This window comes from Pseudoliparis swirei, chromosome 22 (assembly GCF_029220125.1).
Source record: "Pseudoliparis swirei isolate HS2019 ecotype Mariana Trench chromosome 22, NWPU_hadal_v1, whole genome shotgun sequence".
NCBI classification, from domain to species: Eukaryota; Metazoa; Chordata; class Actinopteri; order Perciformes; family Liparidae; genus Pseudoliparis; species Pseudoliparis swirei.
The window spans coordinates 3266401-3280333 of record NC_079409.1 but is presented as its reverse complement, the minus strand read 5'-3'; the positions used below and the strand labels follow the sequence as shown (position 1 = coordinate 3280333).

The following is a 13933-nucleotide window of genomic DNA, read 5'->3' as shown; positions in this document are numbered from 1 at the left end:
CTATGTTTTAAATTAGGCAGCAACACTACTTCGTGGTTGGGGATATGAACTCTGTATGATAACTAATATTCCACGCTACATTACAGCTGTACAATAATGCTGCTCCTTCATGTCATTAGAAATACACAACGCAAATGACAACCACACTTACTGAACTATTCCCCTCGAGAGCTTCCCGAGCAATGTTGTTTCAGTTTACAAGGTTATGAGACAGAAAGTGTTCAGCATAATGTTTGCGTACGTGTGTGTGTGTGTGTGTGTGTGTGTGTGTGTGTGTGTGTGTGTGTGTGTGTGTGTGTGTGTGTGTGTGTGTGTGTGTGTGTGTGTTTTCCCAGACATGTCATATGTGTGGACTGTACACTCTGCGTACGTCTGGATATACTGTATGTGACCATCTGGAGTTTGCGTGCATCACTTGTGTTTGTGTGAGTGCACACTGGGTGGTGTGTGTGTGTGTGTGTTTGTGTGTGTGGGGGGGGGGGGTGTTGGAATCGGTACACAAAACCACGTTAGAGCTGTCACAAGCAGAGCTGAAATTGGATTAGTGTCACCCGCGATAAGGCGAAGGGGCGAAAGAGGGAAAAGGGAGAAAATTGGAAGAAGGGAAACGGCTATTCCAACACCACCACCACCACCACCACCACCAGCAATACCCCATCCCCCCTCTCTCTCTCCCTCCCCCCACCACCTCCACCTCCCGCAATAATTTCATTTCAGATTCCAGGCACTGAATGCATAACCGCGCCGCCATGCCGTTATGGAGCCCGGCTGGAGAGTTAATGGAATATTTATATGCACACTGTGGAACCCTGAATTTCCTTTCTTTCATGAACGTTGTGCACACCCTCGACCCATCTCTCGTTCCAGAGTTGCCTTTGTTAGGATTTGACACTATTTTTACACCTCCAAGAGAACTGTATTTGCATCTGCTGCAGTTGAAAGGATCTGCAGAGAGACGGGAGCCGTCAGGTGGGAATCAATGCCGAAGGAGTAACAACACACTTACACCACGTATACTTTTCCTTTAAAAAAAAAAAAAATCTAATTAAGCTAATGCCGGGGGAGAGACAGAGAGGCAGGACACACAGCTGCCACGAGACGAACCACAGCAATACTTATGTTGGCAAAACCGCTGCATTAAATGATGATGGAAGACGGAGAAGAAACAAATTAAGGAGATGGGGAGCAGGTCGGCGTGGAGCGAGTGAAAGGTAGAAAAACAGCAGGTGGAGTGAAGAGGGAGCAGAGGGAGGGGGGGGGGGGATGATGGAGATGCTGACAAGCGAAAGAGAGAGGGAGGAAGTCGGAAGGGGGGGGGGAACTCACTGAGGGCCAAATACAGGAGAGAGAGAGGGAGAGAGAGAGAGAGAGAGAGAGAGAGAGGGAGAGAGAGAGAGGAGAGAGAGAGAGAGAGAGAGAGAGAGAGAGAGAGAGAGAGAGAGAGAGAGAGAGAGAGAGAGAGAGAGAGAGAGAGAGAGAGAGAGAGAGAGAGAGAGAGAGAGAGATTGGTTTTTGCATGAGGCCACAACAAAATGCCCCAACGTTGTTAGCATTTAGCTAGCGTAGCGTCACGGCCCCATGTGTTTACAGTGAAGCCAATAAGGGGGAGGTGTCTTGGGGGGGTCTTATTATTTTTGCCATTGGTTTTGGGGGTGGGGGGGAGGGGTAGAGATAGACCTACATTAAGTATTCAACCACGGGGTCACAACCGTTGCAGCTCCTCCACAGAGGGAGCAGAGATTTCCATTTTAGTGCCACATCCTGGATTTTTTTTTTAAAGGATTCGCCGCTTTGCAGCTTTTTGTGCAGTCGCAGGACCGCCGGGGGATTTGGCGATAAATATATATATATATTTATATATCTGTATAAACGATGTATCAGCGCCTCACTGTTTGCTGAACCGTGAATAGGCCCGACTACCACATGGCTGCCTGCAGTAACTCCTTGAACAGATAATAAGAGGGAAAGAAGAATACGTAACACCACTGACGCTGTTCCCCCTCGCGAGCGTCTGAAGAATGACTCCAATGGCCGCCTTTTGACGAAGACTCTCTTTAGTGGGGAAGGAAGGCGGTGAGCTGATATATCAGAGGAGCAAAGCAACAAAACAAAACAAAAAGGACGAGTCAAGTGTTCTTTAATGAAAGCGTCCGTGTGGAGTCGCCGTATTGGCAGCATCAGCACATTGTTATCTCCATCCCCCCCCCCCCCCACACACTTGCTCAGAGGCAAAGCTGCCGGGCCTCCCCACCACCTGGCGAAGCGGCAGAACGCCGGAGAGGAAATGAAGCGGGAAGAAGAAGGCCGGCTCATTATCGCCCAGAGGGCTCGCTGTGGAGGAGAGGTGTGAGGAGGAGCGTATCGCAGCGGGGAAGATTCATCCTGGCTGACAGTGTTTTCATAATTAGATTATGTATTTATATTTATATTACGGGATAAGAAAGAAAGTTGTGACCAATGAAATGTTGCGCAATGAAAAGAACAATGTCAGCCAAATGAAGTGGGCAATGAACTGCTTCACTTGGTGCGAAGAGAAACCAGTAGACCTGAAGACCAGAACCAGAGGAGGCATGACTCGAGGCAGTACTGTATCGTTTATAATATCCTGTTCAAGGGTTTGCCTAACAACAGCCTTGAAGCGGACATTATTGACGATGCAGTACTGCCTCTCATACTTAAATATAGATATATATATATATAATGTCATAAAATAATAGAATGTCTGATCCTCCTTGTCTGGTCTCTCACCATAAGGCCAGTGACACACTTCTTTTTAATTTCAAAGCTCATCCCCCCTTCCAGCGGAGACATTAGATAAACCAGTAACAGAATCCATGGTGTTGTAACAGTGCCCCCTTGTGGTGACAAAAGTGGTGGAGCGTTAACCTTGAAACAGGAGCTCCCTTTCTTTCTTTATATATATATATATATTCTGTAATCATGCAGAAAACAAATCAACTGAAATATTGCTGGTTTTTTGTAAATCAATTTTAAAATTTAATATGCTTGATTCTTTTAATACAGCTTAAGAAAATTATTAAATAAATTTTTTTAAAATTTCCTATATTTCAGTAAAAAAGAAAAAAAACAATAACAAAAATGTCAGCTGAGTATTTCAGAAACTTTGTCAGGTTCTGAGTTAATTAGACACAATGAATTTGTTTTGATTTGTTAATTACTCTTACTAGTATTTCATGATATTTAGAGATAGATAGATGAGTTTTCTTAGTTTGTAAGCCATTAAGCAGTATTGTGCAATAAATCAGAATAAAAGGCTTCATTTGGTCAGTTGATTTTGAATATGAAAGAAATGACATTTTGTTTTTTTTTTTTGCATTACAGAAAATAAAGAACTTCATCACAATATTTTTTATGTATATTTTATTATATATATTATATTTAACATATTATACATTAAAATATCATATATCTATATTACAATATATTTTATATGTATTATGTATTATGTATATATATATATATATATATACAAACATATTATATATGTAACATATTGTACATTAAAATATGATACTGTATATACCTATATATATAAATAATATTCCCTCACTTAGACACAGTGAACTAGCCACTGACAAATAAAGCTGCAGCTCTTGTTTGATCACATATGACTGTTTAAAAATAGAAATAAAAATTATTTCTCCAAATAAAAGAAGAAGTTCCCGCAGGTAAAAACAAACATCGCGACTCGAGTCAGAAAACACCAAAACATAAACACAAACGTTTGTCACATTTCTGTCTTCAGTGATCGATTGAGCTCCACTTCACAAATGCAAAATCCATTCAGACGCCAACCTCCCAACACGATGATGTGCACCTGAGCGCAATTATGCAAATGTCAGCTAATTAGCCCGAGAAAAACCTCCGCTAGCCCTAATGAGTTGTTGCAAGAGAGTGCGGGCTAATTTTCATAATGAGCCTCACCTCTTTTACATAACAGAAACCAAATCCCTTTTTTTTCTTCTTTTTTAACCCTTGTGTTGCCTTCGGGTCATTTTGACCCGATTCAATGTTTAATGTCGGTGTTCTTTCGGGAGTCAACAAACAAACATAAAGTACCTCACACTTAAACTTGGAAAACAATATTAATTCTAATAATTTTCTGGAGATTTTAATAGCTGGGGTCATATTGACCTCAAGGGTAAAATATGTTAGTAAATATAAAGGTAACAGGAGGGTTAAACATTGAATCGGGTCATATTGAAGGCGACAGGAGGGTGTAATATTTAATCGGGTCAAATTGACCCGAAGGCAACACAAGGGTTAAGGAAATCCCGTATACACAATAACTTAATTTCCACTAAATGCTTTACGAATTAGAGCCTCTCTGTTTAAAGTCTGTATTTTTATTTTGTTGATATGCTACCTGCCACCAACAGGCCTCGGCGTTGCTACTTCTGGCCCCTCGGCCCCCCATTGACCTGACAGGCAAGTGTCCCCCACGTCAGCTGCAGGTGAAAACCGCCTGCAGGGAGAAACGCTGAAGGTCTCGTCCTGCTCAGTCGAGGACCAGGATTTCACAGCACAGGAGGCACTGCATGTAAGGGGGGACTTTACGCCTTTGCATCCTCTTTTTTCTGCTTGTCATTTCACGTGTTTTTACTGAAGTTTACCGGATGGGAGCATCCCGGGTTTTCTTCTGGTTCTCAGGGGCTTGTATTTTGACTCCGTGATATAGCGAGCGTAGAGAAAACAGAGCCACATTTCCATGCATGCAGAGTGGATAAGAGCCGTGTGCGTTAACATTTGGCAACGAAAGATTAAGCAAAAGTATTCCGCTAAAATGTCCGAGATTTCCTTTAAAAGATGAGTCCGAGCTGCATTTTCTGGATACGTGTTCTTCTCTTCCCTTTTGTCTCTCCCCAGCCGAGCCGTTAATTAAATAAGGGCATTCGACATGGAGGTCTCTACCCCCCTCAAGATGTACGGCCTGTACCTGGAAGCGGTGAACGATTACATCAACGAATCCTACGGCGAGGACGTGTGGAGGCTGATCGAGAACCGGGCCGAGATCCCCCACCTCAAGTTCGTCCGGCATCAGATGTACAAGTAGGTTGTTTGTGTGTTGTGGATATTAGAGATAAGGGCCCTCCACTGGTCGGGGGCCCGAGAAGTTGTTTGGGCTGGACACTCTGAGGCTTTGTCGTCTGGCTAGTGAGTGTACAAACAAAGAAAACAAAGAAAAAAGAGCTGCAAGCAAAAAACAAATATCCTTTTTTTTTTAAACACTTCAACTTCTCCTCCCGCTCTCTCTACTTTAAAAGCGACAACCTGATCCTGCGGCTGGCGAAGGCGGCGGGGGAGGTGCTGGGAAAGACCCACGACGAGCTGATGTACGCCTTCGGGGTCTACATGGTGAAGAAGATCGCAAACTACGGATACGAGCAGATCCTGAAGGTGACACGGTGACCCCCACGCGTGATTGCGTCATCGGTGACTCATCGCAAACCCTCGCTCACCTGCCGCCCCGTGAACCTCGAATCTTGTCGTCGGGTCACTAGGTTATGGTTTTATTGTTTGTTACGCAACAGGGTCCAGATTGCGGTCTCGTTTTTCGACGTGAGAAAAAAAACACACACGAAAATAAATTGTGTTCTACGTGGAGTGATGAGGGAAAGAAGACGGGCGGAGACAACGAAATATTAAAACAGCATCACTTCGCAATTCTTATCAAAAAAGGTCTCAATCATTAATTTTAAATTAAAACGCGAATAGCAAATACACGAAAGCAGAGAGAGAAAACCTTAAAATAGATCGTAACTTCCGAGTATTCTGACTTCAGAATTAAACATTACTCCCCAATTTCTAAACCAGATATTACAGCATCCTCCCTGTTTTTTTTGAAGGTTTTGGGGCGAAACTTGCGCGACTTCATCAACGAGCTGGACAATCTGCACGAGTACTTCCGCTTCTCCTTCCCCAAAGTGCAGCCGCCGAGCTTCTGCGTGGAGGAGGAGTGCGAGACGAGCCTCACGCTGCACTACCGCAGCACCCGCAAGGGCTTCGCCCAGTTCGTCAAAGGTAACGCCCCGTTGCATGCTGGGAAAGGCACCCGTGCGGCCTGAGTTTTGCTGAAGCGTGGGAAGTGTTGTCCAACACACACACATACATTATATTAACGGCGGTATTTATTTCGCACATTTCACCTCATTTACACATTTGGATTTATGTTATTTGTTATATTATGTTTTTCCACGTTTGAGTGTTAAAGTCCATTTTCTTCCAGAGAAAAGTGTACAACACGGACAACAAAATAAATTGTGAAACTAATCTGCACTTTCAGCCGACCTGCCACGACGAGATGATTAAACTTTGATCGAAAAGCAGAATTATGAGCGGACGATGCATCATTCTTGGAGTATGATTTCTGCGCCGATGAAAATTAAATGTCAGCGTACTAAGATGTACGAGACGTTAATGGGCTTCGTTTTATTTTTTAAAGACGGTTTAAATTGTTCTTTAACCGTCTCCTGCAGGCCAGCTCTCTCAGGTGGGACGGCAGTTCTACAACACGGAGATCGACATGGAGATTCTGTCCAAAGAGGAGACGGAGAAAATGACGTATGTGGTATGTACTCGGGGCTTCAGGGGTCAAAGGTCGAGGTCGACCCCGCCTCGTTTTTTTTTTTTTTTTATCGGCACTTAGGGGCAATAAAAATATGATTTCCATCACCGGCAGGCGAGAGTTGTTGTTTTGCACTCAGACTGCAAATGTTTATTGGATGATGAGTGTTTAGTGGGTAAACTGTTGTTTAAGAGGTTTTCTCTGCAGCTGAAACCGTATTATCACACAGGGACTCACTCCCGAGTCACGGGGATTCATTTCTCTATTAAAAAGGCACCGTTGTCAAGATGAAAATAAGTTATGTGTATTAATGTTAGTAACCATCTAACGCTTCATAGATGCAAAATACGATATTTGTAACCAACATTATTGACATTTAATTAAAGATATATAGATTTATAGAACAATCTTCATGGATTAGTCGATTTAATGGTTTATTAGAAGGTGAGAAATGCAACATTAACTATCTACATATTAAGTAAGATGTTGGTTTGGATGATGAAACTCTTTCCACAGACTCAAATGTTGTCTTATTAAAAACATTTATATTAGCAACTTATAAAATCAGAACAACTTCTATACTATCCCCAAAAAAATGTTTTTATCGAACTACTATATTTCCTCTAAAGTTGTGAAAAAGCAGCCCGGACATTTTATTTAAAGGCCACTGAACTTTTAATAAAATTGCATGTTTATTAATGTAAATAAATGTTGGTATATTGTGGTTGTTTTTGTCATGAATATTTAAAATATTATACAGCAAAAAAACTTTTTTCAACTCAAATGGTGCAAAAATTAATAAATAGCGTATAAAGTAATATTTGGGGTCATCCGGTGTAATCGAGAATACATTCCGCCGCCCTCACGTTTCTTTAATAACTCCGCGCCGCTCGCCCAGGTTTACAAGATGAACTTCGACAACGCCGCCTTCAAGCACCGCATGCCCTTGCAGAAGACGGCGCCGGCCTACGAGAAGCTGCCGATGAAGCGCGGCATCTTCTTCGACATGTTCCCGTTCAGCGTCATCTTCCACCGCGACATGATCATGTACCGCATCGGGGACGGCCTCAAGGAGGTGTTCTCCGACCTCCAGGGCAAGAAGGTGAACGAGGAGTTCACCCTCATCAGGCCCATGCTGGAGTTCAACTGGGAAAATGTGAGTTTGGGAGGGGGAGGAGCCTACGGCTTGTCTTTTTTCTTCTTTCGTCCGCAAAGACTAACGAGCGGTGGATCCTTCTCTCGCTCCGTCAGATCTACACCCACATGAACAACGTGTTCGAGCTGCTGTCCAAGGCCGTGGTGGAGAGCAAGCAGAAGGTCAACATCACGGCGGCGTCGCAGGAGGAGAACGAGAAGGCCAAGGGGGAAGAAGAAAGAGGTACCTCCATCGTTTCAGATGCATTATGGGTCATTCCAGACAAAAAGGTCTCGGGACGAAGAGACGGGGACGAAGAGACGGGGTCAGCCGACGCCCGGCGAGCCGACGCCTCGTCTTCAAGGTCACGGGAACAAGACATATTACATCTGTGGAACGTATTCAGGTGGAGAGAAACGACTGGTGTTCATTCATTTATTATCTCCTCTCTCCCCTCTCTCTCTTCTCTCCTCTCCTTCTCTCTCTCTCTCTCTCCCCTCTCTCTCTTCTCTCTCTTCTCTCCTCTCCCCTCTCTCTCTTCTCTCCTCTCCCCTCTCTCCCTTCTCTCTCTTCTCTCTCTTCTCTCTCTCCCCTCTCTCTCTTCTCTCTCTTCTCTCCTCTCTCCTCTCTCTCTCTCTCCTCTCTCCTCTCTCTCTCTCCCTCTCTCCTCTCTCTCTCTCCTCTCTCTCTCCTCTCTCTCCCTCTCCTCGCTCTCTCCCTCTCTCTCTCTCTTTCTCTCCCTCTCCTCTCTCTCTCTCTCTCTCTCTCTCTCTCTCTCTCTCTCTCTCTCTCTCCTCTCTCTCTGTCACTCTCTCTCTCTCTCTCTCCTCTCTCTCTCTCTCTCTCCTCTCTCCTTCTCTCTCTTCTCTCTCTCTCTCTCTCTCCTCTCTCTCTCCTCTCTCTCTCTCTCTCTCTCTCCTCTCTCTCTCTCTCTCTCTCTCTCTCTCTCTCTCTCTCTCTCTCTCTCTCTCTCTCTTCTCTCTCTTCTCTCTCTTCTCTCTCTCTCTCTCTCTCTCTCTCTTCTCTCTCTTCTCTCCTCTCCCCTCTCTCCCCTCTCTCTCTTCTCTCTCCTCTCTCTCCCCTCTCTCTCTCTTCTCTCCCCTCTCTCTCCCCCCTCTCTCTCCTCTCTCAGAGATCAAAGAGGAGAAGGAGATGAAGGCGACGGACCAGGAGTACACCAGCAGCGCTCTCACCCAGTACAACAGCTCGGCCAACACCGGAGGAGAGGACATCGAGCTGCTGGCCTTCCAGACCATCACGGGTCAGAGCGGCTGCTGCCTCTTCCTCTTCCTCTCCTTCGTCTCTTCTCCTCCCTCTCCTTCTTCCTCCCCTCATTCTTCCTCTACTTCTTCTTTCTCTCATTCTTCCTCTTGCACCTTCCTCTTCTTCCTCTCCTTCTTGATCTACTTCTACCTCTTCCTCACCTTACTCTTCCTCCGCTTGTTCTACTCCTCCTTCCTCTTCTTGTTCCTTCCTTTCTTCCTCTCACTCTTCTTTCCTCTCATTCTTCCTCCTCCTCGCCTTCCTCTTATTCCTTTCCTACTTCTTCTCCTTCTACCTCTTCCTCACCTTCCTCTCCTTCCGCTTGTTCTACTCCTCCTTCCTCTTCACTTCCTCTTCATCTTCTCCTTCCTCCTCCTCCTCTTCTTTTCCTTCTTCTTCCTCTTCCTCCTCCTCCTCCCTTTGACCCGTCCCTCGTGGTTCTCCTTTAGGAAAGTGCAGCAAGACCATCTTTGAGGACATACGAGAGCCCCCGAAGAAGCCCCTGCACCTGAAGGGCCAGATGAAGTACGTCCCCCAGTGGGACTCCCTCATCTTCCTCGGGACGCCCATGTAAGACCACGGCCTCCGCTTCAGGGTTTAGACTCGGAACAAGGCACCTTCACGAGTCCACTTGGTTCCTTTCTTAAAGTTCATGAGATACTTTAGTTTAGGTTTAAGGTCATCTCATTCCCCTTGGTCTCTTTCCCCTCACTCCTAAAGCATAGAGACCGTGGATGACATGATCAAGATGGGCGTGTACGTCAACGACCTGAACCTGCACGACTCCAGCAGAGAGCTGATTCTGGCCGGGACTCAGCAGTCGGCTGAGCTGCAGCTGGCCCTCGACCAGGTGAACCTTTATTCTACAGGGGGTGGAGCTTCAACTGGGGAGCTCAAATGTACAGAATCGCCTCCTAAAGTGCACCGAAATTATACAAAGCGAATGTCACTCTATATCCGACTCGGTCCAGCAGAGTTTGTGGATTAAGAGGATTAGAGAAGTCTGTCTTCTGCTTTAAGAGAGGTGAGACTGTAACCGTAGACCCTTTTGTCCAATGTCTGATCCTCCAGGAGCAACAGAAATATACTCAGCTGATAGAAATCATCAAGAAGCTGGACGAGGAGAAGAAGAGGGGAGACGCTTTGCTCTACGCCATGATCCCGAAGGCCGTGGCCGACCGCCTCCGGAAGGGCGTCACCGCCCTGGAGACGTGCCAGGTACGTAGCAAAAAAACTCACATCCACACTAAGATACAACCCGATGGATGCCTCTAGAGTGGCCCGGGACCCGGTGAGCGGATCATAACTTGAATGTGTCCCAAAGGTCTTCCCGGATGTGACCATCCTGTTCAGCGACGTGGTCAAGTTCAACGAGATCTGCATGCACATCACACCCATGCAGGTGGTGGACATGCTCAACGAGATCTACATCGTCTTCGACACGCTCAGCGAGAAGCACAACGTCTACAAGGTCCGTCTGCAACAATCTCGGGCATACGGGGGATAGTCCTTTTGAGTGTTTATCCCAGAGGTAAAGTTGAATTCACGTCCCATCACAAGTGTAGAAATCGCCACTTGTCCCCCTTCTGTCCAGGTGGAGACGATCCGCGACGCCTACATGGTGGTGGCCGGCGTGCCCAACAAGACCACCTTCCACGCGCACCACATCTGCGACATGGCCCTGGACATGCTGAGCTCCATCGACCACCTCAAAGACCCCTCCACCGGGGACAACATCCAGATCAGAGTCGGTGAGCCGTGGTTGTTTGACTGGTTCTTTTAAATCCCCTCAGCCACCATCTATAAAGTAACAGCCCCCCGATATATACGCTTGAGATCTTGCTGCACGATGCAACTAATTTATTCAAAAAGGTAAAATAGTTCCAGACACCGTTTACTTACTGCCACAAGGGGTCGCTGTTCTCACGCCAAGCCTCCACACGGACATCAACTGTTGGTGGTTTAGTTGACTAAACCCAACTGTTGGTGGTTTAGTTGACTAAACCCAACTGTTGATGGTTTAGTTGACTAAACCCAACTGTTGATGGTTTAGTTGATGAAACCTAATAGTTTGTGGTGTTGTTGTCTAAATCCAACTGGGTTTTGTTGAGTAAACCTAACTGTTGGTGGTTTAGTTGACTAAACCCAACTGTTGGAGGTTTAGTTGACTAAACCCAACTGTTGATGGTTTAGTTGACTAAACCCAACTGTTGATGGTTTAGTTGATGAAACCTAATAGTTTGTGGTTTTGTTGTCTAAACCCAACTGGGTTTTGTTGAGTAAACCTAACTGTTGATGGTTTAGTTGACTAAACCTAGCTGTTGGTAGTTGTATTGACTAACCCTAACTGGTGGTTTAGTTGACTAAACCCAACTGTTGGTGGTTTTGATTACTAATCCTAACTATTAAGTTGAATTGCTTTACTGCAACTAAACATAATAGTCCCCCCCCCCCTCTCTCTCTCAGGTATCCACTCAGGTATGGTGGTAGCCGGCGTGGTGGGTCTGAAGATGCCTCGCTACTGTATGTTTGGCGACACCGTGAACACGGCCTCGAGGATGGAGAGCAACGGAGTGGTGATGAAACTCACATATTTTACGAGCCTGTCGCTCTGTCGAAAAAACGTGCCGAATGACTCGAGGCAGTAATATGAAGGACCGCATTGATATTCACAAATCCTAAAGTAGATTATTATTGAAAACCCTTTTCTGTTTAACGACGCTGCTTCTTAGTTAATGCAACGGGCAGATCACCTCATTTGCTTTCCATTACTTCCAGTTATATGATGTCATGTTTAGCATGGAAATCTGTTCTATGAGGAACATGTGTTTTTAAAGGAGGGAGGCAGTTTGTGTTCACAGCAGGTGTGTGTGTGTGTGTGTGTGTGTGTGTGTCTGAGCAGGGCATGCAGATACACATCAGTCAGACCACCAAGGACCACCTGGAGCACGAGCCCTACAACATCGACGAGAGGGGCAAGATCTTCGTGAAGGTGAGTCCCCCCACGTAGCAGCTTCGGAAGACATTTTTTTCTCTTTCCACACCGATGAATTTGCGATGAGAGGCTCTCATGTGTGACATCCTGCAGGGTAAAGGCTACATGAAGACCTACTGGCTGAAGGGGAAGCGGGACCTGTCCTTCAAGACCCCGGCGGAGATTCGCTACAGCAGCGAACAGAAAGTATCAGACGACAAGAGCTCCAACAGGTGAGTGGACTGTTCCCCCGTCCGTGCACAGTGTGGACTTGGAACTTAGGACTTAGGAAGCCCCCCCCCCTGTTGTGCAGACACAGCTGTGCTCATTGCCTGCCTGCACAACCAGACAGCAAACAGGCCGCGAGGCTGCGCTGTAGGTGCTTTTGATTGTTTGGAGGAGTCGTGCCAACCAGAAAAAAAGAAAAGAAAAAGAACAACCAGGTTTTTTTTAGTCGGATGGGGCGGGGCAACTATTACCGTGGTTACTGAAGCAAACACGGGAAAATAAACGGGCAAAAAGCGCCCCCCCCCACCCCTAAAAAGGCATGCAAACAAAAAGATACCGAGGAGAACGTCGTAAACCAACCTCCACAGTTTATTCATTATAAACTAAATTCTCATATTCATAAACTACTTCAACACCTTCAGAGAACCCCCCCCGTAAAGAAAACAGGTCAAGCTTTAAATGTTACACGGAAACAAAAAGGATGAATACCCTGTAAACTATTTGATGAGGCTGCAGAATATTCACTCAAATGTAGAAGTTTAAGACTTCAGCATCTAAGAAATGAAGTGACGGCCTTTCTCAAAACCTTCAGACGGCTTCATTAGAGCTTCTCTCAGAGGACTATATGTCACATTTGAAATGTGTATATGTCAAGCCTTTGAGACTCGGTACTGCTCTGGGAAAACGATCTCAATGTATTGATTGAGTTGATGTCACTCCAAGGACAGAGTTGTTGACTATTTGAAGAAACTATCCTCCCTGCAGTAAATGTGTGACATCCCACAGCATGATGCCACTTACCCATAAGGCAATGCGTGTGTTAATGAAACCCCACTGACGTGTCACCGCACCAGCTCCATCAGCACCAACGCCAAGTGCATGGGCTCCAACCTCAACATCGGCAGCAGCGAGCCGAGGGCAAGCCGAGCCCCAGCGATGGACGCCCCGCCGCCGCCGCCAGAGATCTCCGTCGAGCCGCCCGCCGTTTCCGACAAGCCCCCGGAGAAGGAGGCGGCCAGAAAGCGTAAGAACAACAAGGGGGCCAAGCTGGAGGTGGCCGAGGGGGACGCGGAGCCGGAGTCCTCGTCGCCCGCCGACCCGGCGGTCGCCCAGTGGCTCGCCAACAAGAGGACCAGCTTCCGGCAGCAGTACGCCAAGCTGCCCGCCCACCTGCCCATGCGCAGCGTCTCCTGCTGCATTCTGTGAGGGCGCCATGCGGGGAGTAAAGAGTTAAACTGATGACCGACGCGTGTAAACCCATTAAAAACACTTTAAATGCCCCTTTTTCATTGAGGTAAAGTTTGTGCAACATTTAAGGCTAGAAAAAGTTTTTCTTTTCTTTTTTTTTACATGAATAATTTCAAGGTTTCACAACAGGTTTCGCCACACGCATGTCGACCGTTAGAGAAACAGGAAGTGCCAGAGGCCTTTTTTTTTTACGACTGCGCTGCAGGTGTCCGCGGCCACGGCGACGGGTTTATTGTTCCTTTATGCTTATTCGCTGTATCATCCTACAAGCCTTTATGGAATCATGTTAAAATGCAGGATGCTTTTGAAAAAATGTGAAAAAAGTGAGCCATTTGTTTGTGACGTCGTCAGAGGTTGTATTTTATTTTGTTTAAACTAGGCGTACAGTGGGTGTTTGGTTGGCCCTTCACAGCAGGTGTCTCGACGAGTTGTGGTTCTACGTTCTGTTTGTAACTCACTGCATTGCACTGTACGATGGTGTTTATTAGGGATGCACCGA

General features: G+C 46.1%; 1 protein-coding gene across 1 annotated transcript; it reads left to right on the top strand.

Moving 5' to 3' along the window:
- Window positions 1–4918: 4918 nt before the first annotated feature.
- Window positions 4919–13392, top strand: LOC130213211 (soluble guanylate cyclase 88E-like). Its single transcript, XM_056444687.1, has 16 exons — window positions 4919–5070; window positions 5286–5418; window positions 5868–6042; window positions 6498–6589; window positions 7485–7742; window positions 7838–7964; window positions 8863–8982; window positions 9434–9554; window positions 9705–9834; window positions 10056–10202; window positions 10309–10455; window positions 10579–10735; window positions 11451–11524; window positions 11887–11976; window positions 12073–12191; window positions 13041–13392. Exons 1-16 carry the CDS (start codon window positions 4919–4921, stop codon window positions 13390–13392), a joined length of 2394 nt encoding a protein of 797 aa, XP_056300662.1.
- The last annotated feature ends 541 nt before the right edge of the window (window positions 13393–13933 follow it).

What these genes read in the sequence shown, in the direction of transcription:
- LOC130213211 (XM_056444687.1), top strand. Translation starts at nt 4,919, where the DNA reads ATGGAGGTCTCTACCCCCCTCAAGATGTACGGCCTGTACCTGGAAGCG. An exon ending in TGGAGTTCAACTGGGAAAAT is followed by an intron (nt 7,743 to 7,837) that starts GTGAGTTTGGGA and finishes TCGCTCCGTCAG; the next exon opens with ATCTACACCCACATGAACAA. An exon ending in ATCTTCCTCGGGACGCCCAT is followed by an intron (nt 9,555 to 9,704) that starts GTAAGACCACGG and finishes TCACTCCTAAAG; the next exon opens with CATAGAGACCGTGGATGACA.